Source organism: Salmo salar, chromosome 06 (genome assembly GCF_965601325.2).
Source record: "Salmo salar chromosome 06, fSalSal1, whole genome shotgun sequence".
NCBI lineage: Eukaryota > Metazoa > Chordata > Actinopteri > Salmoniformes > Salmonidae > Salmo > Salmo salar.
Genome location: NC_138296.1, coordinates 62,315,703 through 62,341,241, shown reverse-complemented (window position 1 = coordinate 62,341,241; position 25,539 = coordinate 62,315,703). Strand labels below are relative to the sequence as shown.

The 25,539-nt window shown below is 39.9% G+C and overlaps 1 protein-coding gene across 11 annotated transcripts in view; it reads left to right on the top strand.

Annotated features, from left to right (window-relative positions):
* The first annotated feature begins 8,220 nt into the window (after positions 1-8,220).
* Positions 8,221-25,539, top strand: part of LOC106607720 (ephrin type-A receptor 7) — a 75,766-nt gene continuing 58,447 nt past the window's right edge. For 8 of the 11 annotated variants that reach the window (XM_045720777.2, XM_014204984.3, XM_082976797.1 and 5 more), the window contains exons 1-3: positions 8,221-8,419; positions 10,075-10,139; positions 13,401-14,070. In XM_045720777.2, the coding sequence (XP_045576733.1) occupies positions 8,326-8,419; positions 10,075-10,139; positions 13,401-14,070 (829 nt within the window). In that variant the 5' untranslated portion in view covers positions 8,221-8,325. The remainder of the gene's footprint in view (positions 8,420-10,074; positions 10,140-13,400; positions 14,071-25,539) is intronic. The other 3 variants (XM_014204987.3, XM_045720776.2, XM_014204986.3) reach the window with 1 other exon arrangement.

Below are 25,539 nucleotides of genomic sequence, written 5' to 3'. Positions count from 1 at the left end.
CTAATAAATGAAAATAAGCATACACCGTGTGTGTGTGTCGGGAAAGAGAATGGTCAAAATATCTTCTCTGGTAGGCAAATCCAGAACCAAATCCCAGGGCAGTGACACTAACCATTACACTACAAACACCTGTCAAGTTGACACTATTTAAATGGACAGTCTGAGGATGTCAGCATGTGTTCGTTCCAATTATATATTTTTTTAATTCACCCAGTACTGATTGAACGTTTATTTATCTGGCTTGGTCATTTTTTGTTGTTGTCTAAAACAGTTGACGTGTTGAAAACAGTTTCATTTGATCACATAGCCAACCAAGTTAGCAAGCACGGCGTTTTATTTTGACTGAGCATAGGTTGCGCAAGCAAGCAATGATCATTATGATGCTGTTGTTGTTTTATCTGGATGCTTCGTGTGCAACCGGAACCCCTGCTATTTTCTACTTGCGGATGGCGACTTCAGGTTTTCGGGTTGCACATTGAAAAGTCAGCGCACATTTGGATTCTAATGACATTAAGAAAATTGTACTGACAGAATTTAGCAGCATGGCAGTTTTCCCAAAGTTTTGTGTATCTAACTGGTCAGATATAATGGCAGCCAAGGACATTTGCTTGCTTATTTGTTTGTGCTCTGATTACACGCAATTGTCCACAGCTCAACAGTTTACACCGATGACTATGAAAAACCTTCCATAGAATATACCTTTCTTTTGCTTCTCATCCAACTGGTGTTAGCTAGCTAGCTACAGCTTCTAGCCTTCTACTACCTAGCTGCTACTGTTGCACAGCAACCAAATTGCTCAACCCGGTTTTAGAACACTGAGATTCGGCAGAAAAGATGTCAGTCAGCATTGTCATACATGCTACAAAAAGGTAGCATATTGTTGTTTTTTATTGGGCAGAAATGTGCTGCACCTACAAACGTATTCAGTCCAAATGTATCTAAGTCTATTGGTCAATTTATGGATGCTGCAGCCTCGTTTTAATCCAATGTCTAGAATTTGAGCTAGGTTTGGGCAAAAAAATTGTCTGGCAACCCTAATGCTAATGACTCTGTCAAAAATCAGGTATAGTAGTTCTTTGATCATGATGAAAGGCGAGGATAGTTTTGTGTACCTGCCATCAAGTTGATTTGCGAATTTTCATCGACAAGTCATATTGGCTTAAATATAATGGTAAGGATATTTGAATTTAACATTGAGCTTGAACCAATCCCATGCTATAGTCGTGCCGACCGGCGAAACTATAATATCCAGGATTTTGTAGGGATTCGTTTTTTTGTATTTTTGGGGGGGGTTTTCCATTGGATTACAAATAGTTATTTGGACCTAGACTTGGATTTCCATTCAAGACTCAGACCCAACCAGAGGTTCTGGTAGGACTAAAGTTTTCAATTCATTTGTCGTTGATTATTGAATCATTCTTTTGCTGCTTATGCTGAACCCCTATGATTTCCCTGTCAATACACTATTATTGCACTGAGCAAGTTCCCCAATCTCTTATTTCTGAAGTTTGCGGTTTGTGCAAGTTTGTTACAGACTAAGCCCCTAAGCAAATTATCCAAAAATAGCCATGCCATCTAATAACATTCCCCAAAGAGTGAGACAATGGCACAAGAGGATACTGTTGCAATATCCAAAACAAAAAGGCCTAAAGGAATTAGAATTGGTCAATATGTTGTGCAGGGAACTGATTAAACCACGATTGGAGGACAGGACATGTAATATTTCTCAGGAGCCATGGCTGCCAGACAGCAACTAGCCGAGCTTGGCTTCTGTCTGGGCTGTGGGCCCCCTTTGGCCTGGCTGACTGACTGAACAGGCCAGGGAGACGCAAGCCAACCATCACCAAAGTGGATGCCGTCAGCATTTTGGAGCAGGCAGCTGGAGAAACAGTGAAATAAAACACCTTTCTGCTGGGCATCCTTCAGATTCACAGGGGCCACTGACTACTATTTCACGCTATGGAAATCCTTACCAACTCCCTGGCTGTTTTTTTCTCTCTGAGGTAGTTGATTTATAAGAGACAGTTGAGTAATGCTATACTGTTACCACATTTGGATCTTGGTGACACGTACAGTAACAGTCTGACAGAGCTGCAATACCTGAAAGAGAGAGACTTTGGGGCCTAGTCAAAAGCAGCGCACTATGTAGGGAATAGGGTGCCATTTGGGATGCGTTCCCGTTATTTGAGCCCAGAAATCCGTATCTATTTTTGTCGGTAAAATTAGATTTATCATTGCATGAACAGCTGAACAATGATAACTTTAAATTATGAGTTCAGTTGTGACTTTGTCTCCACCACAAAAACCTTGCAGCACATACCCCGTGCTTAAGTACTTCAGCAGGATATTAATACATGTATGGTAACACTTTATATTACACACTACATACATAGACACTATGTTTGCATGAATTATTAGAGAAGAATAGTGTACACGCGTACAGTTAGTGGAACAGTGATCTGCATGCAACATGGACAGTAATTGGAGGCTTATAGGTTCTTAGCGTCATTGTGACTCCTCATCTTTCCACATCCTTTCAGTCTTAACTTTTAAACTCCTCGGGGTTCATTATATCATAAGAAGATATAGCGGCCTTATGATCTGATCCAGTTCTAACCTTATCAGTGCTCACCTTATGCTTTCATCTGTGTTTCAGAGGATGTAAAGATCACATTTATTGTCAGGTATACGGAGAAAAATTGTAATGTATATCATTGCTACACCATAATGTTCTCACACTTAAAAACAACTCAATCATTGATCACAACAATGCCCCACCCTTCCTCATACAGATTATGCAAACGGTTGATTTGAGAATTTATTCTTGGCTCAAAGGAACCTTATTGTTCCTAATTTTTCCAGCTACAAAGTGGCAGCCGTTTAAAGTAAACATCTGAGGCTGTGTAGGCGGGTCTTTTTCACAATGCCAAAATACACAGAGAGACATTAATGATCCTGGCTGAGCCAATCAAATTGCTTCTCCTGAAACATGAAGGAGGAACGTACCAACCACAGGATTTCCATACATATTGATGTCTGGATGTCTTCAGCTGTCACTAAAAGAATCCCTCCATGTCTGGGCTAGCCCAAAGACCCATGGTGCAGGCACTGACCCAGTCATTAGTAAGGAAGACCTCTAAGGAACCGACACGCAGAGGCAGAACTCACAGGACACAAGCAGAACTCAAGGGCTCCCCTCAAAACTACTGAATCTTGAATTATAAATGTTGATGGAAAGCAGAGTATACATTTTCAGAAAACCAACTGGCTCTATCCCCGTTTGCAGTTGGTAAAATGTCCGATTAATTTGAAATCGTTGCATAAAGGCAGCGCTATTGCATACACAGTGCAGATCGTGTTTGAGAGTTTGAATTCATTTCCACTCGCTATGAAATAACAGGCTCGAATTGAAAACACAAGTGTTGTTGCTGCTTAACTTTAATATGAGCACATCGGTCAATACATGTTTTTTCCTCCTCTGGTGACACTGTTGTGTTGTTTGAGGCTCCATTAGTCTTCGGTTGTGTCTGTAATTTTCCATTCTGACTTATCTCTTCATGTAATTAAATTAAAGATTATTATTAATTTTTTTTAATGTTGCTATGACAATTAGTCACACTAACCAGCCTGCCTTTATACACTGACAGATCATCGTACTGGTGGTTCCAATGGCCTATACAAGTAGCCTAGAACACAGTCTATGTTCTCTCTTTTATACATATGCCTCGAATGGAACCTTCCTGCTATTTCCTTCCTGTTATCTCGGAATAGACATACATGCCAGATAGGAACATGCTTAATAAAGATAAGTTTGCATATCGCTCTATTTGAACTGTTTAATTGGATCACTGCATATTAAGGATTTCCAGCATACTTCCCAATTTTTTTAAAACTTTTTCATATTAACTTAATTGTGACCCAAGGCATGAATATGAGGCTTCTATCTGTTTTAACACTGGGGAAATTGGGTGGCATGATTACAGTTTCTTCAGTGCTTTGCATTTTTTTTAACAGAGACAGACTCCGACAGGAATGTGATTATATCAACAAACCGGTGTCAGGTGCAAATGGGTGTGAGCTGCCCCACAGCCCCAGTGAATTTTCAACACTTGAGATTTCCTATGGGACCACAATTCCATATTAGGGAACTATAAAAAGAACTGAATTACCTGCTAGACCAATCCAACCACCATTTGACAGGGCCTCATGGCTTTTTCCTCTTTGTCGCTATTAAACCTCTGGATGGTGTGTTCCTCCAGGGCCTCACAGACGTTCCGACTGCCCCCGCCCAGCCATGCAGGATGCCAGGATCAGCCTGTAGCAAGCTGCTGTGAAGGTGTTTCCCACTACTTACCAACACAGCCAGAGGTACATGGGAACAAGACAGAGCTGTATACAGAAGTAGTCCTTCACCCTCTTTACATCTCAGCAGTCTTCACGTTGCTCTGGGTGAGAACCACATCATTCAGTCCTGCAGGGAAAGAAGCTTTAAAAGAAGTGGCGTGTCACTTCCTGCTGATGAGGACAGTCTGGTTGGTGGAGGTTTGGCTTTCACTGGAAGGGAACCAGAAAAGTAATGAATGTTTAATACTGTATAATAAACTATCGTGTCCTTGTCATTAAACCTGTAGTTACTCTTGTGAATTATTGGTCACAGGTGGTCATTTTTTCTCAGGCTCTATTATTTATTTTGGTTTTGGGGAGTGGGTCTAGCTACGTTCACTTGCCTAATGATTTCACATTAATTTCCATTGATATCTCGACAACTAGGGGGGTCTTCAAACAGACTGAATGGGAGCGGTAAGTGTCTGTCAGTTCACAGCTTGCAATAACACTTGGTTTTGCAGCAACAGCTGCATCTCTCCCTCCGGACACTCCCTCATCATTGTTTCCCCATATGATGTGCAGTTGGACAGCCGTAAACTGAAATAGCTTCAAGTGCAACTCTCACCCACTATAATTTAAATATTAAACCTTTGAAAAACTAAGATTTCATCTGTCACATGTTGTATGGGTTATATGGGTTCCTGTGTAATAACCAATCCACACCCCAGACCAAAGGATAGACTAGTTGCTGCTGATAGCTTTAATTGAAAACCCTGAACACACGACTAATACAGTCTTATTCCCTTGTCCAGAGTGTCACTTCCACCTGACCACAGCATGGTATAATAACAAGAACCCAATTAGAGAGTGCCATGGTAACAGTAAGCAACAGATAATAAAAGCAAATATAGCTAATTAATCTCAGAAGCTTATAATGACCTGAAATCTGACCTAGCTTGACAATTCCTTGGCATGATACAGAATATAGATCTTCTATGATGTAGCAATGCCCAAATGTTAATAATATCATAAAAAGACTGCATCACGCCTTACATATAACTATTGTACAATGTAAGTGTACAAACATATATGGATTGCTTACTCTTTGTATATATCCTCATGAATCTATTATCCAGTGATTCAGTCTATTCTAGAGAATTGGAAGAGGAAGCCTTGTAATGCCTTAGTTTGTCACATGGGAATCAAGCCAAAGATGGAGAGTGAATTACCAATAACCATGAATATTCAAACGTCTTTGATACAAATCCAAGTGGCAGAGTACTATCTACCTTTGACAGTCAGTGGAACAGTAAAAAAACACAAGCAACAGGTCTGAAATGATGCCCTCCTGAACATATTATTTTTTCCTTATATTTCCTTAATTTTTTTTTCTTCTTATTCGAATCAAAAATTAAATGGCACAATTTATATTGTTAAGTTAAGCTATAAATAATACAAAACGCTGTGTAATGAAGTTAACTTTAATACATTTTAATTCTCTAATAATGCGGCATACAGAATAATGCCATGGTGGAACATGTATCAAGGGTAAAGAGGATTAACAGGAATTTGCATAATAAACAGGCCAAACAAAAAATTGATGTAAATAAACCTTGAAGTTAGTCCTTGTCTCCTACCATCCATTCATGATGTACATCGTTTATTAATCAATATTTGTGAGTCATAATTATAGCAGTTTTTTACTTGGTATGAGGTAAATGGAGATTAATTAGTGACCTGAAACACATGCTTTATATGTAAAGGGCTAATGAGTTTCTCTTTTATGCTGCAATTTATCAGTGATTTGCCAAGTCATCTGAGTGACTGGAAATGAACTTTACACTTTTTAATTGTGTTTTGTGTTTATCTTGATTCTAGAGCGCTACTTAGAACCCCAGGATGCAGTTAGTTCAATCAGTATGGTAGCAGTCTTTCATGCAGAAACACAACACAACATAATGAGTCAAACACTCCTCCTCCCAATGACCAGACTCAGTGGGACTCCTCCTATCTTAAGGTGACCTTCTGAAGATGATGCACACAACTGTGTCTCGCTGTCTCTACTCACTCTTCTCAGCAAATACAAAAATACATGGGACTGTGGAGTTTAAAATGGAAGCTCCTTACTAGCATGTTACTCCGTACTGCATTATATGTGCTATTGTTTTTACAATCGAGGACCACTTTGGAAACAATAATAATTTCAAGTGATATCCTCTGGGTCCACATTGTACATTTTATTGTATATGTCTGTTACCCCAAATAAATTAATTTCAATTCAATACATTACAGCACAGAATCAAGCGGTAACATGGTAAACAATGGTAACAAGTTATGAACACAACATTATTTTCCCAGATGCCCCTTAAGTTTAGTGTATATATGTTGTTATTTCAGGTTAATGCACCACATGCTTTGATATAGAGTATATCCAGTGGTGTAAAGTATTTAAGTACAGATACTTGAAAGTGCTACTTAAGTCGTTTTTTGGGGTATCTGTAATTTACTTGACTATTTATATTTTTGACAACTTTTACTTTTACTTCACTACATTCCTAATGAAAATGATGTACTTTTTACTCCATACGTTTTCCCTGGCACCTAAAAGTACTTGTTACACTTTAAATGGTTAGCATGACATGAAAATGGTCTAATTCACTCACTTATCAAGAGAACATCGCTGGTCATCTACTGCCTCTGATCTGGCGGACTCACTAAACACATGCTCCGTTTGTAAAAGATGTCTGAGTGTTGGAGCGTGCCCCTGGCTATCCGTCCTTTTTTTCTTTTAAATGTCGCCGTCTGGTTTGCTTAATGTAAGGAATTTGAAATGATTTATACTTTTACTTTCGACACTTAAGTATATTTGAGCAATTACATTTACTTTTTATACTTAAGTATATTTAAAACCAAATACTTTTAGACTTTTACTCAAGTAGTACTTTACTGGGTGACTTTCACTTTTACTTGAGTCATTTTCTATTAAGGTATGACAATTGTGCACTTTTTCCACTATTGAGTATATTCTCTTTTCCAACCCTCATCCTCAAACCCTTACTTCGAGAGATGAGAGACAAAGAGAGAGAAAGATTTCCCTCAGATTACACAGATCCACAAAGAATTCGAAAACAAACCCACTTTTGATAAACTCCAATATCTACTGGGTGAAATACCACCGTGTGCTATCACAGCAGCACGATTTGTGACCTGTTGCCACGAGAAAAGGGCAACCAGTGAAGAACAAACAGGATTGTAATTACAACCCATATTTATGTTTATTTATTTTCCCTTTTGTACTTTAACTATTTGCAAATCGTTACAAGACTGTATATAGACATAATATGACATTTGAAATGTCTTTATTCTTTTGGAACTTCTGTGAGTGTAATGTTTACTGTTACTTTTTATTGTTTATTTCACTTTTGTTTATTATCTACTTCACTTGCTTTGGCAATGTTAACATATGTTTCCCATGCCAATAAATCCCTTAAATTGAAATTGAATTGAGGGAGAGAGAGAGAGCGAGATAGCGAGCGAGCGAGAGACGGGGTCAAATAGGCCTATTGATATTTTTTATCTAGGCTAAGGAAATGTAAGGCTGATAAAAAAATATGTGTTGTCTTGTACATAAATAAACGCGTTTACCATCATATTACCCAAAAGAGGTCCAACTTGGCCAAAGAGGACTAGACTGTAACATTTCCTAAAATCATACTGTATGCCTTATGTCTAAGAACAGAATCTGCAAAGAATGTATTGGTCACAAAGCTTGCACATGATCTTTTTCTACGAGCCGTGAGTGGATAATTCCTCTATCAGTCTAGTTTAGTGACATCGGTTGTGTTACAGTCCCCGCCCAGCAGCTGCTGATGCTATTTGAGTGAGAGACGGCAGTTTCTTGTACATTAACCTAAAGTAGCAGGGGGTTTCGCGTCGTCAATGGGAAGCACACGACACGGTGGAAAAGCGAATACTGTCTAGCTAACTTCCATTTACAACATGGGTTCCACGTCGATTCCGTGTTTGTGGATTACATTTTGCATTCATTTATGTTGTTTTATGGACACTGGAAAAGCACAGAATGCGAAAGAAGGTATGTAATAAAGTTTGATACCCTCTCATCATCCAGGGTACAACCCGAAAACTGATCGGCAATGGCGCGAAGTGATATCCAAAGACAGCGCACATCCTGACATTCTGTTGCTTGCGCACGAACGATCATTCCTGTATTTGTGAAATCTGTAAAATGCAATATGTCATGACATTAGTTCAGTGACTTACAGTGTTGTTACTCAGTAGATTGCAGTCTCTGTGCGCATTCACACCGTTTGTGTGACAAACTGTCCGTTGTAGGCTATTTTAGCAGGCTTTTACGCATGGCACCCAATCAAAAATAAGGCTCCGTATGGACGATGGTTACATTTTAGTTTTCAAGGCTACAAGTCTACATTTAGGAAGACTGTCATGCCACTCAGTGTCATATCATACATACATTATGACTAGGAATTAACTTCCATGATCGTTGGATAGGCTAATTACTATCGCATTAGACACCATACATATGGTACACAGTAAACCTCCTTGTCATTGCAGGAGTTCATATTTGAAATACCTTAAATAAATCTGTTTTTCTACAAACTGGCATGCTCAGAACGCGCAAGGAAAGTCTATCACATACACAGAGCGATAGAAAGGAAGATCACTATGAACTGTTGAAATCTAAAGAAATACGCGTGTTAATAAATAAATACAATCGGAAGGAGAGAAATAAGATTATAATGGCACCAAGCTGTTGACCTTCACTTATACGGGGATTGTTGTGTTCGTAAACACACTGTATTGATTCTGACATAGTCTACTGGAGTGTCCGTCTGAAGTTTGAAATTGGCTGTGTAAATTGTTTTTTATTTTAAAAAGCATATAGGGTTATATACATATGGTCGTATGTCTGATCAATATATTTAACAGATATTAAGCATATAATAACGCCGTTATCAAACATACTCTCTCACGGCCCTGCGTTCTAGGGAGACAAAACGGCAGTGCGCTCTCAGGCTGTATTTGGTGAATGGTTCGGCCGTGACTACCCGCTAATAATCTATTGAATGCCTATACCGGATATATTTTACAAGTGACACTTTACACCAAATTCATGTCGCCGTTGGTTGACTACATCTGAACTGTTTTGGGATAATTTTCCTGTTGTTAGTACGCCTGCCGCCCGGGCACAGGAAGGACTCATGCGTTGCTTTTTAATGTGCTAGATTTACGTATAGAGGCAGGTGTTCTCGTCTAACCTTATTGCACCAGCATGCATGCATACTTAAAAGACACACAGATCGATTTGAATGTTTTTGCTATTTTACCTCATGTTATGTGGTTTGCGGGCTACATGGAACACAAAGTTGTCACACACAACACTTACTTTTTAGATAAATGAAGATACAAGTTGTCCAAAGTCTTTATAGGAAGGGACATGTGTTTATCCAGTGTTTGGTGCTGCAATGTCTTGAATATATGGCAGTATTCTCATGCAGTGTCATTTAGGTGAAAGGTATTGCCATCAATGCCCGTCTGCTCAGCCTGTAATTGTTCATTTTAATAGCTGGCTGCAGAAAGTGGGTCATACGTCTACTCATCTAGCCGCAAAGTAGACTTGTATAGATTATTAGTAATATTCAGGGAACAGACAGTGAAAACATTCAGAGATTTAATCGCCTGCTCTACCATTTTATTTCCTGTCGCTAGTGATTCTGTTGGATTCCAAGGCGCAGCAGACAGAGCTGGAGTGGATATCCTATCCTCCTAGTGGGGTAAGTGGGACGGACATTAACTAGCCTACACACTTCTGAGAACATTAACATAAAATACTTAAAGCAACCCTATTATTTTCATCGTTATTAAGCTCCATATGGAAGTCCTTTCCCACCACAAATAATAAATACATCTGACTACGAGTCATGAGATAGTAAGTCATTATTATGAGATAGTATGTTATTATTATGAGATAGTAAGTCATAATTATGAGATAGCAAGTCATTATGAGATAGTAAGTCATAATTATGAGATAGTAAGTCATTATTATGAGATATGTAAATCATTATAATGTTATGCATTTAGGCGATCTGTATTACACGAATCCAATGTGCACTTTACATCAGGCCCTCCGCAACTTTCAAGGACAACCTTACGTATGTCCTAAAGTCAATCACACATTGTGTGTGTGTATGTGTGTGTGTTTGTGTGTGTGTGTGAGAGAAAGAGAGAGAGAGAGAGAGAGAGAGAGAGAGAGAGAGAGAGAGAGAGAGAGAGAGAGAGAGTTTGTGGTGATATTGTTCCATATTAATGTATTGAAACGTTTTTTCATGCGAGTTGGTGCCTCAATGAAAGAGGCAATCTGGGATTGGTACATCCATTTTTTGACTTTTAAATGATTAATATACTGTATAGCCATTTATTATTGAGGAATGTAACTTAGAAATGCATGAGCAACGTTCTTACCCCATCAGAACCCCAAATATATGCTTATTTTACTCCATTGTTTGTAAACAATGTAATTGTAAACAAAAATGGTACAGCTTCAAAACATGGTTAAACTATCATGGATGGTCAGTGCTTGCTTCCATATGTGAGAGTCCTTGCGTCTATGTATGAGAGTGGTTACATTTCTCCTGCACCATTCCTCAGCTGTTTACCAAAAAAAGTGGCAGGGAGTACGTTTTGTTTTTGTTTTTGTTTGAATTCCAGATTGCCCCTTTAAAATGGCGTGACAATAATCCAGACATACTATCTCATAATTATGACTTACATATCTCAGGATTATGACTTATATATCTCAGAATGATGACTTATATATCTCAGAATTATGATTTATATATCTCATAATAATGACTTACTATCTAATAGTTATGACATACTATCTCATAACTCGTAGTCAGATTTTCTTTATTGGTGTCGGGAATGGGCTTTGTAGGCCTACTAACGAGGAAAATCTAGGGCTAATTGGAATGGGAAATTTCAACACGGTCCAGTATAATTATATCTGGCTGACTCATTACCATGCATATGTGCCTCTCGGTAATTGACAGCCATGCTATCCAGAGGCAAGCTTTTTCAAATTTCCACAGTGTCGGACTGAGTTCAACAAAGACCATTTGGGTGGGATGTTTGTTTATGTTAATTGATGTCAGTAGTAGCAGTCCTGAAAATCTATTGGATGGGTGGCATTTAAGTGAAGAGATATTCATTTTGTTTTTGATGTAGCCTAGGCCTCAAGTCAACATTCCATAATAGCTTGTCCCTAAATATTTTTACATTTTCATAAATAAAAACATTTAAAAAATAAATACAAAATTCAGTAATGTGATTGGAAAGTCAGGTATGGAAGTAATCTTAATTGAGCCATCATTTGTTTTTATGCTTATTACGTATACTTACAGTGCCTTCAGAAAGTATTCACACCTCTTGACTTTTTCCACGTGATGTTTTCTTATAGCCTGAATTTGAAATTGATTAAATTGAGATTTTGTGTCACTGGCCTACACACAATAACTCATAATGTTAAAGTGATGTTTTTAGACATTTTTACAAATGAATTACAAATGGAAAGCTGAAATGTCTTCAGTCAATAAGTATTCAACCCCTTTGTTATGGCAAGCCTAAATAAGTTCAGGAGTAAAAATATTGCTTAATAAGTCACATAATAAGTTGCTTGGACTCAATCAATAAAAGTGTTTAACATGATTTTTGAATGACTACATCATCTCTGTACCCAAGACTTACAATTATCTGTAAGGTCCCTCAGTCGAGCATATTGAATATCCCTTTGAGCTTGGTGAAGTTATTAATTACACTTTGGATGGTGTATCAATACACCCAGTCACTACAAAGATACAGGTGCCTTTCCTAACTCAGTTGCCAGAGAGGAAGGAAACATGCATCTTTTTTTTGCAATAAGGCACTAAAGTAAAAGTACAAAAAATGTGGCAAAGAAATTAAATGTTTGTCCTGAATACAAAGCTTTATGTTTGGGGCAAATCCAACGCAACCCATCACTGAGTACCACTATTCATATTTTCAAGCATGTGGGGGCTTCATCATGTTATGGGTATGCTTGTCATCGGCAAGGACTACCGAGTTTTTTTAGGATAAAAATAAATGGAATAGAACTAAGCACAGGCAAAATCCTAGAGACACTGGGAGACAAATTCACCTTTCAGTGGGACAATATCCTAAAACCCAAGGCCAAATATACACTAGAGTTGCTTACCAAGATGAGATTGACTTGAATCAGCTTGAAAATATATGGCAAGACTTTAAAATGGCTGTCTAGCAGTGATCAACAACCAACTTGACAGAGCTTGAATAATTAAAAAAATTATATTGTACAATCAGGTGTGGAAAGCTCTTAGAGACTTACCCAGAAAGACCTACAGCTGTAATCACTGCCAATGGTGATTCTAACATGTATGTGACTGTGAATACTTATGTAAATGAGTTATTTCTGTATTTCATTTTCAATAAATTTGTAAACATTTCTAAAAACATGTTTTTACTTTGTCATTATGGGAATTGTGTGTAGATTTATTTTGTAACACAACAAAATGTGGAATAAGTCAAGGGTTATGAATACTTTCTGAAGGCACTGTATTTACTCTGTTAATTTCTGTTAGTATTTCTAAATATTTCTTTGGGCCTGATTTCAGAATAACAGTGATACGTTTATGGGTTATGTATAATAGTTGCAAACTCATTTCCAAATAGATTAAAAGCATAATGGATTACACATTTTTCAGAAAGTGCTCCAATAACGGAGGTTTTGTCTTTCCCTATGTACTTGGAATAACATTTTGCTGCACCACCTTTATGCACATTTATTATTCATTTGTGCAGCTTATACACTACTTCATTACTATGTATTACATACAAAGACACTGCGTTGAAACAATACTACAGTAGGACATAAAAACCGTCCGTCATTTACATCGTTGGGTTTTGATTTCATTGCAAAAATATATCGCTGATGAGAGCCAATCAATATAAATTTACCAAACTTGTGCTCTGTTCTTTTTTAGTGGGAAGAGATCAGCGGGTTGGATGAAAACTACACCCCCATTCGCACATACCAGGTTTGTCAGGTCATGGAGCCAAATCAGAACAACTGGCTTCGGACTAGCTGGATAGAGAAGGGCGATGCCCAAAGGATTTTTGTGGAACTGAAGTTCACCTTGAGGGATTGTAACAGTCTACCCGGTGTGGTGGGCACGTGCAAGGAGACATTCAACTTGTATTATCAGGAAACCGATTCGGAAGTCGGCAGGAATATACGAGAGAACCAGTATGTGAAAATTGACACAATCGCAGCAGACGAGAGCTTCACCCAGGGGGACCTGGGAGAGAGGAAGATGAAGCTGAATACAGAAGTGCGCATCATTGGGCCGCTGTCCAGACGAGGGTTTTACCTGGCATTCCAGGATGTAGGGGCATGCATCGCTCTGGTCTCTGTCAAAGTTTATTACAAGAAGTGCTGGTCCATCATTGAGAACCTGGCCACTTTCCCAGACACAGTGACGGGATCAGAGTTCTCTTCTCTGGTCGAGGTCGAGGGCATGTGTGTCAGTGACGCCGAGGAGGAGGCCGACAACTCTCCCAAGATGCACTGCAGCGCAGAGGGGGAATGGCTGGTGCCTATAGGGAAATGTATATGTAAAGCGGGATTTCATCAGAAGGGCGATGCATGTGAACGTGAGTACGGTTATAGTATAGTAACCTCGCTGTATATATTCTCTCTATACTCAGTTTTCATTAGTGGCATAACTTTTTCCATCCTCTGAAAAAATGTCAGTTTGCAATATTGAGAAATATTACTGAACTCCAAACATTGTTTTAATTAGGGAAATATTAAACTTATTGGTAAGCAGAAAATGTGCCTCATTCAAATGTACATGTTTAGAATAGTTTTTTTCCCTTTGAATCATTATCGCACAGAATCACCCATACTATGCCTAAACACCAGAAAAAAAATCTGTTGAGCATTTTAGTTTTTAATTATGCAAAGCATGCAAATTACAAGTTAGGCCACATTGAATAGTTGTGGTGGCAAATAAAATTAAAGCAGCTGATTTGAAGGCAATAATAATGATGGATAAAGTATGGAGGCCCAGAAATCCTCAGTGTTATAATTGTAATCCATGTTAATTGTTTGATTAGCGGGCTCTTAATTTATATCCGTGGTTCTGTTGACACTGGGATTAAATGATAACTTGCACTTCAGTTTAGCGCAATACTCCTCTGCAAGAGCACTTACCTCTATGGATGGCTTCTGGCCAAGGCAATCACTTGCAGAACACACAGGTCTGAAGGAAGTCCATCCAATATTTCAGTATCCCTCTGCCCAATCCAAACGACCCTGACAGAAAGGGAAACAAATAGCCGCCATACTGTGGCATTTAGGCCCCAGGATATTTATGAAGGGCCATAACAGGAAACGCAATTACAGTCAAGCTTGGCTGTGTTGTTTGGTCCTAGCACCAAGCCTCTGCAATTAGCATTAAAATGCTTTATGTCACTATAATTGCACAAAGGATTATTTTCAGTGGCCACCTGACTTGTAAGATAAAAATCACATTGGATTAAAGGAGAACTGCTTAGGTCACATAGCTTAAGTGCCCTGTCTTGTCAGCCAAAAAAATGTCCCCCCTCACAAGGTCCATCAAAGCAGCTTATGAGGGGTATTGACAAGTAATAATTAAAGGGAATGTTTCTCAGCACAAATTAGAAGTCCAAGTAGGCTAGCCACTTTCAGGCCACTACTGCCAAACATGGTCCTTCACCAGCGTGTTAGGCATATACCCTCTACCCTGTGAAGTGTACTTAGGTGATATTATCAGAAACAAAAATTGCCTCTTGAGTTATGTTCCCTCAAATGTGGTAGAGCTCGTTCAACACCCAGGAATCTTTTTTTCTGGTGTTGTTTATGTTATTTTGGTAAGTAGCTGTGCAATTCTGCCCCAGGGACAAAAGCTACATTAAAAAGCAATTTGGGCCATTTTCTGATTCACTTCCAAAGGAGCAAACAATGTAGCATATAGTATAAAAGCTTTGTCTAAAAAATGCCTGCTTATGCCTGCTCTTCTGCTTGTAAAGCATTGTGCACATGGTCTGCTTGAACTGAACTGTTGCCCATTCCAGGCAATGAACGGATCCAAAAAAAAAAAAAATTGTCCTTAACTTTATAAGAGATTTATTTCGATTGGGGCATGGTTGGCTATTGTATTATGGGGTAGTTAATCTAAATAAAATGAACATCATACTGCAGCATCAGCAGCTTCTCAGATATGTGGTGATATTAAACTGCCCATTCAGGGGTTTCCTCTGGAGCAAATCAAAGGGGAAAATACTAAAGTTTTCCATCGGTTGAACACCACTGCAATGGGGCCTAGAATGGAAGATGTTTTTGTCCTTTGTAACCACGACTAGCTTATCCTGCAGGCCATTGCCCTACAACAGTACAGCTAAAGTACTTGCGTTGGATTTCATACAGTCTTTACCCAGGCCTCTCTTTTAGCTTCCTGATCGGGATACTGCGCCTTCCTATATAGATCATAGATACACATTCCCTCATACATTCCCTCACTGTCCCATTTTCAATATCTACAGTATCCCCCAACTATAAAATGGCCGTCTGTGATATATCGAGGAGAAGGTTGAAGGAGGAGCAAGTGAGTTGAGCTGTCAGTCATGTCATTCGAGGACTAGCAGCCCCCCTCTGTGGATGCAGCGGCCTCCTCCAAAACGTGTTGTGATCCACTCATTCATCACCGTCACTGGAGAAGGGCTGCATGTCTTTCAGTCCTCTCCCTCCCTGTCTCTGTCTCTCTTTAACTCTTTGTGTGGCAATCTGCAGCACTATAAATGCCTGTCTTTCTCTCTCTCCCAGTGTTACGAGATTCAGTGTTGTGGGTTTTGAAAAAGGCCCATTTGAAGTGTCCTGCAGCGTGCGCAGGGTTTATTTGCATAGAAGTGTGTGGTGTTAAAATAGTAGGCATTCATTTTCAGGTTCTGTTCAGCAGTGGCCCACTCACTGAAATGGAGCCACTGAGTCATTTTGAGAAAGAGAGGGCCCTTGTGTTTTTTTCCTGAGTTGTTCTCGAACCCCAGGAATGTGTTTTCAAATTTTAACACATCACATAATTGTTCCTAAGCAACCAACTCCTGAGAGCTGAATAACTATTGACCTGTATGTTGTCCAATTTTAATACATAATCACATAATTATGTTGTTAAAGGACAATTCCACCACTTTATAACCAGTTATTATGATGTTAGAATAAATGCACAACTGTAAGATTTTATATACATTTTCTATCGCTTTTGTTAGTCATACTGCACAATTCCTTTTTAAATTTTTAAAAAAATCATCGGCATTGCCCTCATATACAGTATACTATAATTCCCAGAGTGCATTTCATCTCCCAAGATGCAATGCTCCGCCAATCTTCAGTTAGTTTAGTTTTCTAGCAAGCCCAGACGAAACTTATGTCATAAGTTGAGTCCATTTCACTTTACTATTTGGGTTGTAAATATATTATAATGTTTGCATGAATATCATGCTGAATATATGTTCATGACATTGTCACCAATAAATTGCATTACACTCAAAAATAATTCTAATTTAGATTCTAATGATTGCTAACCCTAAGTTACCGTGTCTGATAGTTAGCTAACCCGACTGCTATATCAGAAATAATAGTGTTTACAACAATTACAGCCAAGTTTAATCTTAGTGACTGTCTTAAACAACAGTCAAAAAACATGCAGACGTGTTATGAAATGTACAGGCACATCACTACGGAATCGTAGTCTCTCATGCTTGAAACCTGTATCTTTGGTGCTAATATTAGCAATGCTAGCTAGCTACATAGCTAACCCTGCTGCATCTGAAATAAAGTGTTTTAAAAAAGAAGCCAAATACAACCTTAAGAACTGTCCAAGCAACCATCCAACAACACTGAAGACCTATTGGAACTAATAAAAAAAGTTAACAAGTAATTTGATACGAAAATATGTTCCTTACAATTAGTGATCCTTGGGATGTGCCTACCCCATTGAAGTTGACATTTAAAATGGTTAAGTTAAGGGTTAAGGTTAGGGTAAGGATAGGGGTTAAGGTTAGGGTTCATGGTAGTGACGTCCCAAGGATCCCAGATAGCAGTAACCATAAAAATATATGTCCACGCAACTTCATCAGGGATGGTGGGAGTGGTTTTGCAGAATGGAATCATGGGACTTTGAGCCTTGAACAACAGAAGTATATTGGAGTAAGCAGGCTGAAAATGTCATTAGATTTTTGAGCGTCTGTTTGAAATATTTCCAGATGTTATTAGACAACCAGAGCAACATATAGCAGGGAGTCCCACAATTATCAAAAAAACTACAGATTTTATTCGTCATCTCAGGGATCCTCCTCATCACTAAAGAGTCAATATACATGAAATCATGATATACACTAAAACTGTGTAGGACATTGCTAAATACTTCATTATAGCAACCCAAATGTTAAAAGTGTCGGAGTTGCCCTTTTTAGCAACCTATCCTGAAAACGGATTAACTATTGACCTGCTCAACTATTTCTCCAGTGTGAAAGGCCTGGTACCTCAAGTAAACAGATAAAAACACAAACTTATCCCAGCGCTATCGCTACATGCTAACAAGAGAATTAATGAAAGGATTTAGCATCCTGCAGACACCGATGGCATCCATCTTGGGGTGTCAGGAAGTCAGACAGGAGGAAGTCAGACAGGAGTTAGTCTGGGGCTGATTGATGGGCCGAGGCCCCTGAGGGAAGGACCTAGCTGTGTTGGGGTTGACCACAGAAGCCAAGGTGTGTCTGTGTGGAGGGGAGAGAGGCCCCAGCCCAGCTCCAGGCCCAGGCAACTACTTAGCATTTCAAAGGAAGCCAGGAGTCAGGGGACCTCATGCATCTTGACGCTCCTCCTGATTGATAAGGTGTGAATTTAATGCTCCAAATGGCTGTCCTTTGTAACCGCTACCAAGCTTAATTATGCAAATAACGGCACACAAGGAATCCCCAGGAGACGCAACTGGATTTAAATCACTCAAGATTGAAATAATTTGGTGATAGATTGTGGTTAGTCTTGTCACCGCCAGTGTTGGCTAAGTTCCTGTAAATAGCTGCATTCTTTCACAGCTTCAGGGTTGTTCCAGTTTTTTTTGTTTGACCTGGCAGGTAGCACAGTGATATAGGCACAGATGTGCCATTGTATCTATTGCTTTTGAACACAAACATGGTCGACAGCTTACATCGAATCTGAAAATGAATTTGTTTTGTATTTTGGGGCGGATTCATCTAAATAGTATGTAGGCTTATACATGTTTACCAAGCTTGGGATATTATTGTTCATTTTGATGGAGATTGTAATGCTTGTTTTGTTAGTAGCTGGAGAGACACGTAGATAGTAAACACCCTCACCTATTTACACACCCCAAATGTATAGTTACTGTGTAATAGAGCATGTGCCTGTTTTGCACAAGGAGAACAAGTCACTGGGAAACAAAACCACTAGGCTTTCATGCTACAGAGCACTTCCAAGCACATTTTTGAGTCCCCCCTCTGCCTGCTCTGGGTTTAAGTGGGAAAAAGTGTGAGCTTATGTAATAAGTTATTGATTTTCCTCTTAAAGGAAGATTGAAGTGCAGAGCCACCAGTCTGCAGAGCTCCCAGAGGAGAGAGCCTCGCTGACAACAGACAAGGCCCTCCCTGACACACGGCTAGGTGCTAAGACCCCGGGCCCAGTCACATATCACTTTCACCCACAGGGACAGTACCACTAAATGGCACGACGTTGTCTTCTGACATCGTGTTCGCCTGTCCGATCGCATGCCTCCCAAGAGTCAGCGGCTGAGCAATTACAAAAAAAAGACATCTGTGCCACAGTTTAGATAGCCAAAGAGAAGTAAAGCCCGCAATCTCAAGAGGTATAGAACTGGGGATCGATGGAGGTGTCTGAACCTGTTAGTGCAAGTGGAGATGAGGACTGCTGAGGCACGGGGAAGGGGCTATTGTTGTGCGGAGAGAGGGAGCCGGAGAGGTGACTCTTTTGATGACCAAGGGTCATCTGCTGCGATCATCCATCTTCCATCTTGGCAGTGTCCTGTCATCCAGGGCACTCACGTTACTAAGCGCAAGAGGCAGGCCTCCATTGTCCAGCCCGTCCTTGTTTGTAGCCGTGTGTAAAGGAAGTTAATATTCCCTGACCTTATGCATAGCCAATGAGAGACCCCGGTGTCACATTGGAAATAACACAATCTGACACAAAATAGCAAAGGTCTCCATTTCAGGGTCAACAATGTCTACCCACATACCTCTCCTCGTTGTCTTTGTTTGCTTCAAAACAGAGAATGTTTACTAGGCTTCTGTCTATTCATGAAATTCAACTTGGGTCTCTAATTTGGCCTGACAGCTCTTATTTAGTGACACATCTATAGATGATTAATGTGTGTCAGTTTGAACTCTCCATTTTGAACTAGCATGACTCAAAGTGTGCTTACTAGAGGGATAATATATTTGATTTTGCCCCATTTGATTAACAGTTATTCAGCGAAGGGGTTAAATAAATGTAATCTGTTAGTGTCTTCTGGACACGTTGGTGTGTCCCGACAAGTTTTAAGCGGTTTATGTTTTACTCTCTGATTTCTAATCATATGAACATGAGTTAGTTCCAGCAGCTTATCAAGCGAGGTGAAAGAAAAACCTTTTACCAATGACCAGGCAGCAAGCGAGCAACAACGTTTTGTCTGCGGGGAGACTTATACCGGATACTTTTAGGTGTGGATTTTATACCCTCATTATATCCACTTTTATCTATAGATATAATATCTGCAAGAATGACAAACAGCAGGAGCAAACATGAAAGATAATAGAGTTTTCTTTTCGTTTGATATTGCCCTAACCCAATATGCATTAATGTTAGATTAAGGCCTATAATCATGTGAATCGATGCATATCGGCTATTCTAGTTTTGCATATGACTTTGAAACAAATATTTACCAAACCAAAATGAATGGAAAAGAGTGAGCCCAGTAAAACCTTTTTGTTAGGAAAACGAGGCCTTTGTATTTAATTTGACATGTGGACGTTCCTGCAGAATGTCAGGCCTGGCAGCATTGTGCAGCTAGGAGACTTGATATCCAGGGAAAAGTTTAATTTTGTATTATTTTATTTCTCATTCGGAAGTGGTAGTATATATTTAAAAGGGAGAGACATTGGATCCAACATTAAAATGAATACCCTGTTAACTGTCCAAATGTACAATTCAATAGCACTCCAAATTCACAATTTAAACCATTTTGTGCTCTTTACATTTCTCAGAGGAAGGAACTATGCTACTTTATACTAATGAGAAGCAGAAGAAACTGCCCTTTTCTCATAACTAGGGGTTACAAAGAGCAAAAGCACTGCACAGAGGAATACAAGCTACTTTGTGAGGCAGGCAATGAGTGTGTTTCTGTGCTAGGTTATTACCAAATAAAACATTTAAGCAAGTTATAAAAAATTATAAAACAGATCATGTATTTTTGACTCAAGGCGTCTGTTTTTCCCCACTCCACATAATTTTATCTGCTCACGTAAGCAAAGCATCTCAGTGATACTGCTTGTTCAGATGCAAAAAAGCAAGTTTGTTCTAATTATCATGATAATTATAATCCATAAACTTGTGATTAGCATTTGTTTGAACTGGAGCGGCCACGGACAGGAACTGGGTATATATTTGGTGTGGTTGGTTGTTAGGACAGGAACTGGGTATATATTTGGTGTGGTTGGTTGTCAGGACAGGAACTGGGTTTAGATTTTGTGTGGTTGGTTGTCAGGACAGGAACTGGGTATATATTTGGTGTGGTTGGTTGTCAGGACAGGAACTGGGTTTAGATTTAGTGTGGTTGGTTGTCAGGACAGGAACTGGGTATATATTTGGTGTGGTTGGTTGTCAGGACAGGAACTGGGTATATATTTGGTGTGGTTGGTTGTCAGGACAGGAACTGGGTTTAGATTTGGTGTAGTTGGTTGTCAAATCTTGATCGATGGTTCTCTTGGCCTCCTGAGGGGCCCTGGCTGTCTCTGGAGCAGCGTGCACGGCAGCACGGCCATCTGAGGGAAAACGGACACCTTTGTGTCACTGGAGGCCACGGGGGCTGGACCGCGGTGGGGAAACTAGCGACTGGTTTGACATTGTCCCTGTGTTTCAGTCCTTTCTGTCACAGTAGTGGGACCATGGGGATTGGAGTGGGGTGGGTGGGGTGGAAGAGAGTGGGGAGCATTGGCACAATCTGGATATAATGCTTAGTTGCTGACTGGGGACATTTTGAGTGCTGATTCGTTGTGGCTGCAGGGGGCTTTGGGTCTGGGTAAACCTTTGGCCCACTGCTTTTATCTCCAGAGCAGCACAGTCTCTTCTCCTTTCCTTAGAAGTCTTTCAGCAGAGGTCCTCTCAGAGCTGACCACATCCTCCATTAAAATGTAGCTGCACGGCCTAGCTGCCCTTAAGACTTTTCTCTCCCGTCGCCATGCGAGTTAAATGAACTAAATAAAAGACGATTAGGCAGGGACATTTTCCATGTCACTGGAAAGTCATTTGGAAAGCCTTTACCCTGCATGATGAATTAAAGAAGTGAAGACCTCTCTCTTTCTCTGGAAGAGGCTTTCGTTTTGTACGGACGCAATGTTCAGTTTCTGCTCAGGCGGGACCAGAGCTATAAATTCAGTAATATAATTGATTTAATGTGATAACATCCTTCATTTTCCATCTGCAGATCCATGCAGTAAATCAATATGAAAGCTGAGGGAGGAAACAGGTGCTGGAGTTTATTGTTGCTTATTTGTATTTCTGACAACATGCAGCAGCGCAGGCTGTAATGCATTAGGAGCAGATGTCTTTTGAAAAGTTTGGAAACTAGTTATGAACTGGTTATAAGTAAATGATGTTATGTTTTCTTCACACCTATCATGTGACTTTTGTAACTGCTGCGACATTTACCAAAACGACGGTACATATTGATTATTGAATTGGATGTGCTGGCATGATTATCAACACAGCCGATACAATACGTTCTCTTCTAAGACATCATTTTAACATATATGTCTTGGCTTTAGGTTTAACACATGAACAATTACAAGCGGGGCTAAAGAGACTTCCTTTGGTACTACGGATGACAAAGTGGAGCCAACACAAATGGGACTGTCAGAAATATAATGTATTCAGTAGTAATTAGATTGCCCTGCTATTTTACTTAAAGATCCAATATCAAATAACTTCTGGGTAACAATTAAGCACCTTGCAGTGATTGTTTTCAATTAAAAGCTTCAAAAAGAAAGAAAAATGGCTTCTTAGCAAAGAGCAATTTCTCAAGCAAGAATTTTGCTAGGACTGTGTGGGAGTGGTCTGAGTGGGCAGGGGAAAACAGAAAATTAGCTGTTATTGGTAGAGAGGTTTAGAACTCTCTTACTTATTGGTCTATTAACTAATGTACTGCATGGAAGGCCAAAACTCCCTCCCACCAAAACAGGTGGAAATTTCAGGCGGTCTTTTCAAACAGCTCTTACATTAAAAGTGTATTATCATAATTTTCACAATTTCACAGTATTATTCCATAATTTGGAAATATATATAAAACCCATGATATTTTTATTTTTTTTATTTTTTTACTGCACTGGGCCTAAATCAGAGGCCTAAATCATTTAAATCAGTTCATTTTGCTGTGAAATTGAAACCATATTTCCCTGTTAGATTTCATTCCCAATGATGTGTATATTTTTAATTCTATAACCCAAATACTTTAAGACTTCAATTATATGGAATGTCTGGTTAGCCAGAACAGAATAGATTTAAAAAAAATAAAAAATTGGTAGGATAGTTTTGATCTTAGCTCGGTACATCTAACCAGACACTTCCTCAGGGAGTGCGCCCTCTAACACAGTGTAAGGGAATGCTAATCTTCTCTTTGTTTCTCATGGTAAAGCTACTTATCTCCCCCTAAGCACAGTTAGCACCGATGAATGGAGCAGTTGTCTGGATGTGCCAAGCCAGCCAATCCAGCTGTGCGTGGTGGGCCTATGTGGAAAGAATTATCGACAATATGATAGTTTTAGGTGTTTTAACCATTTAATCTGGTTCTTTCTAGCTAAGACTCTTAATCTGAACATTTTGTAGTTTTTCGCTCACTGTAGCCTTGTCTACCCCCCATCTAAAGCCCACAGGAGGTGTAGGTGTTTGAAAGTAGCTTGTTTGGAAGGGGTTAGACATTCAAACTAAATTTGCGTCCCCTGCGTAGAGAGTTCCAGCAGGGTCTCAGTTCTGTCTCCCTCCACTTCTGTGTGTGTTGTGCCACTGTTTCCAGGAGCTGGTTAGGCGCCTCGCCTTTCAAAGGTGAAAGATTAACATGTCTCAGGGAAAAAGCCCAGTTGTTCAGCTTAGCTTCCCTTTCTTTTCTTTCTTTATAGATAAAAAAAGGGAGATTTAATAGAAAGTGCAGTAGGCTACCTGAATATTGTTTTCCTCACAGAGGTGGAAAAGTGTAAAAACACCTGTTGCTAGGCGGACGCAGTGAAACAAAATTTCATTAGCATATAAAAGAGAGTGTAGCGTACATAACATGTCAGTAAACAGAGCTTGATGGATGTGCACACATACTATTTACTGAGGCAAGCACACAAGTTACATCTAAGCCACACAGTATACACCCTGTAGCCAATGTTAAGTAATGCATAAGAAATCAGCTTCTCCAGAGCTATTGGCATCCCTTTCCAGCTACAACACAGTGTCACGGTCATAATTGTATATTATGAACTGGGTGGTTCGAGTCCTGAATGCTGATTGACTGACAGCCATGGTATGTCAGACCGTATACTACGGGTATGACAAAACATTTATCTTTACTGCTCTAATTATGTTGGTAACCAGTTTATAATAGCAACAACCTCTGGGTTGCGTCGCACCTAAGAACAGCCCTTAGCCATGGTTTATTGGCCATATACAACACCCCCACGTGCCTTATTGCTTAGTTATGCTTTAGAAGTTAAAACCCAAACATGGATCTAAAGCAATGATTCCGAAATAGAATGTCGTGGCTCTGTGAACATTTAGAAACAGGACGTTTTAAAAAAAAAATGACTGGCAAAGAATGTCCCTGGTAATATTAACATTGAGTTAGCAGTATAATGGAGTTGATGAAACAATGTCTAGCAGAGAGAATAGGAGGTAGATGTGTTTATGCTGTCTAGCCAGACAACTGAGCACCGAGGTCAGAACAAGCAAAACAAGGAAGGAGAGAAAGACACCCGGAGGAAATGGATTAATAAAAAGCAGCGTAGACTAGAATCCCATCCTTCGCGGGGCCTGTGTTTATAGTTGATATTTATAAGGACATTTCCCTATCGTAGCGGTGGCGGTGGCGACGGAGACTGTTTAAGGAAAGGCAACGGCGTTTTGAAATAAGAAAATAAACTGTTTCCTTTATCGCGTTTGACCCGCTCCACCTGGCATTCATCAGTGAGCAGAGCCTGGCCTGCCTGTTGGTCCTGTCGACTGCAGTTCTCTCCCTCGGCCTCCTTTATCACTCTAATGGCGTGCTATCTCTCCACGCTGCTCTCTCTCTCGCCGGGCCTCTTTAGCCTCCGCTCCTCTCCGCTTGCCGGCCGGCCGACTCTTGCATTCTTTCCACATCCATCCTGAAAGACACGCATGCGGATTTAACACATAATCAAGCTTGATGGGAGGGTGGCCAGGGGGGAGGCCCGGCTCTGACAGGGCTCATCACGGCAGGCCATGGAGACAGACTGGCACACACTAGTCCATCTCATCGCACTGTTGGCCAGGAGAGCTGGAGCACAACACTCACCATCACCACCAGCACCATTCCCCCCCACTCTCATCCGAGGCAGGATTACTTGTACTACTTCTAGGGGCTACGCCTGTCCCTCTGAACCTCTACCATAGTACAATGAGGCAGATGTGGTGAAACTCTATATTACTTCTAGCCTATTAAGACCCTGAAGTCCCCTCTGTCCTCAATAGTTGATAAGGAGAACCTGATTAGTTGCGAGGGTTAATTGGGAAGTGGAAGAGGGTTGTTTACATATTTCACCGACTCTCTAAAACAAAGGTAAAACCTTTGCTTTTCCGTAATGGTAACACTAGCT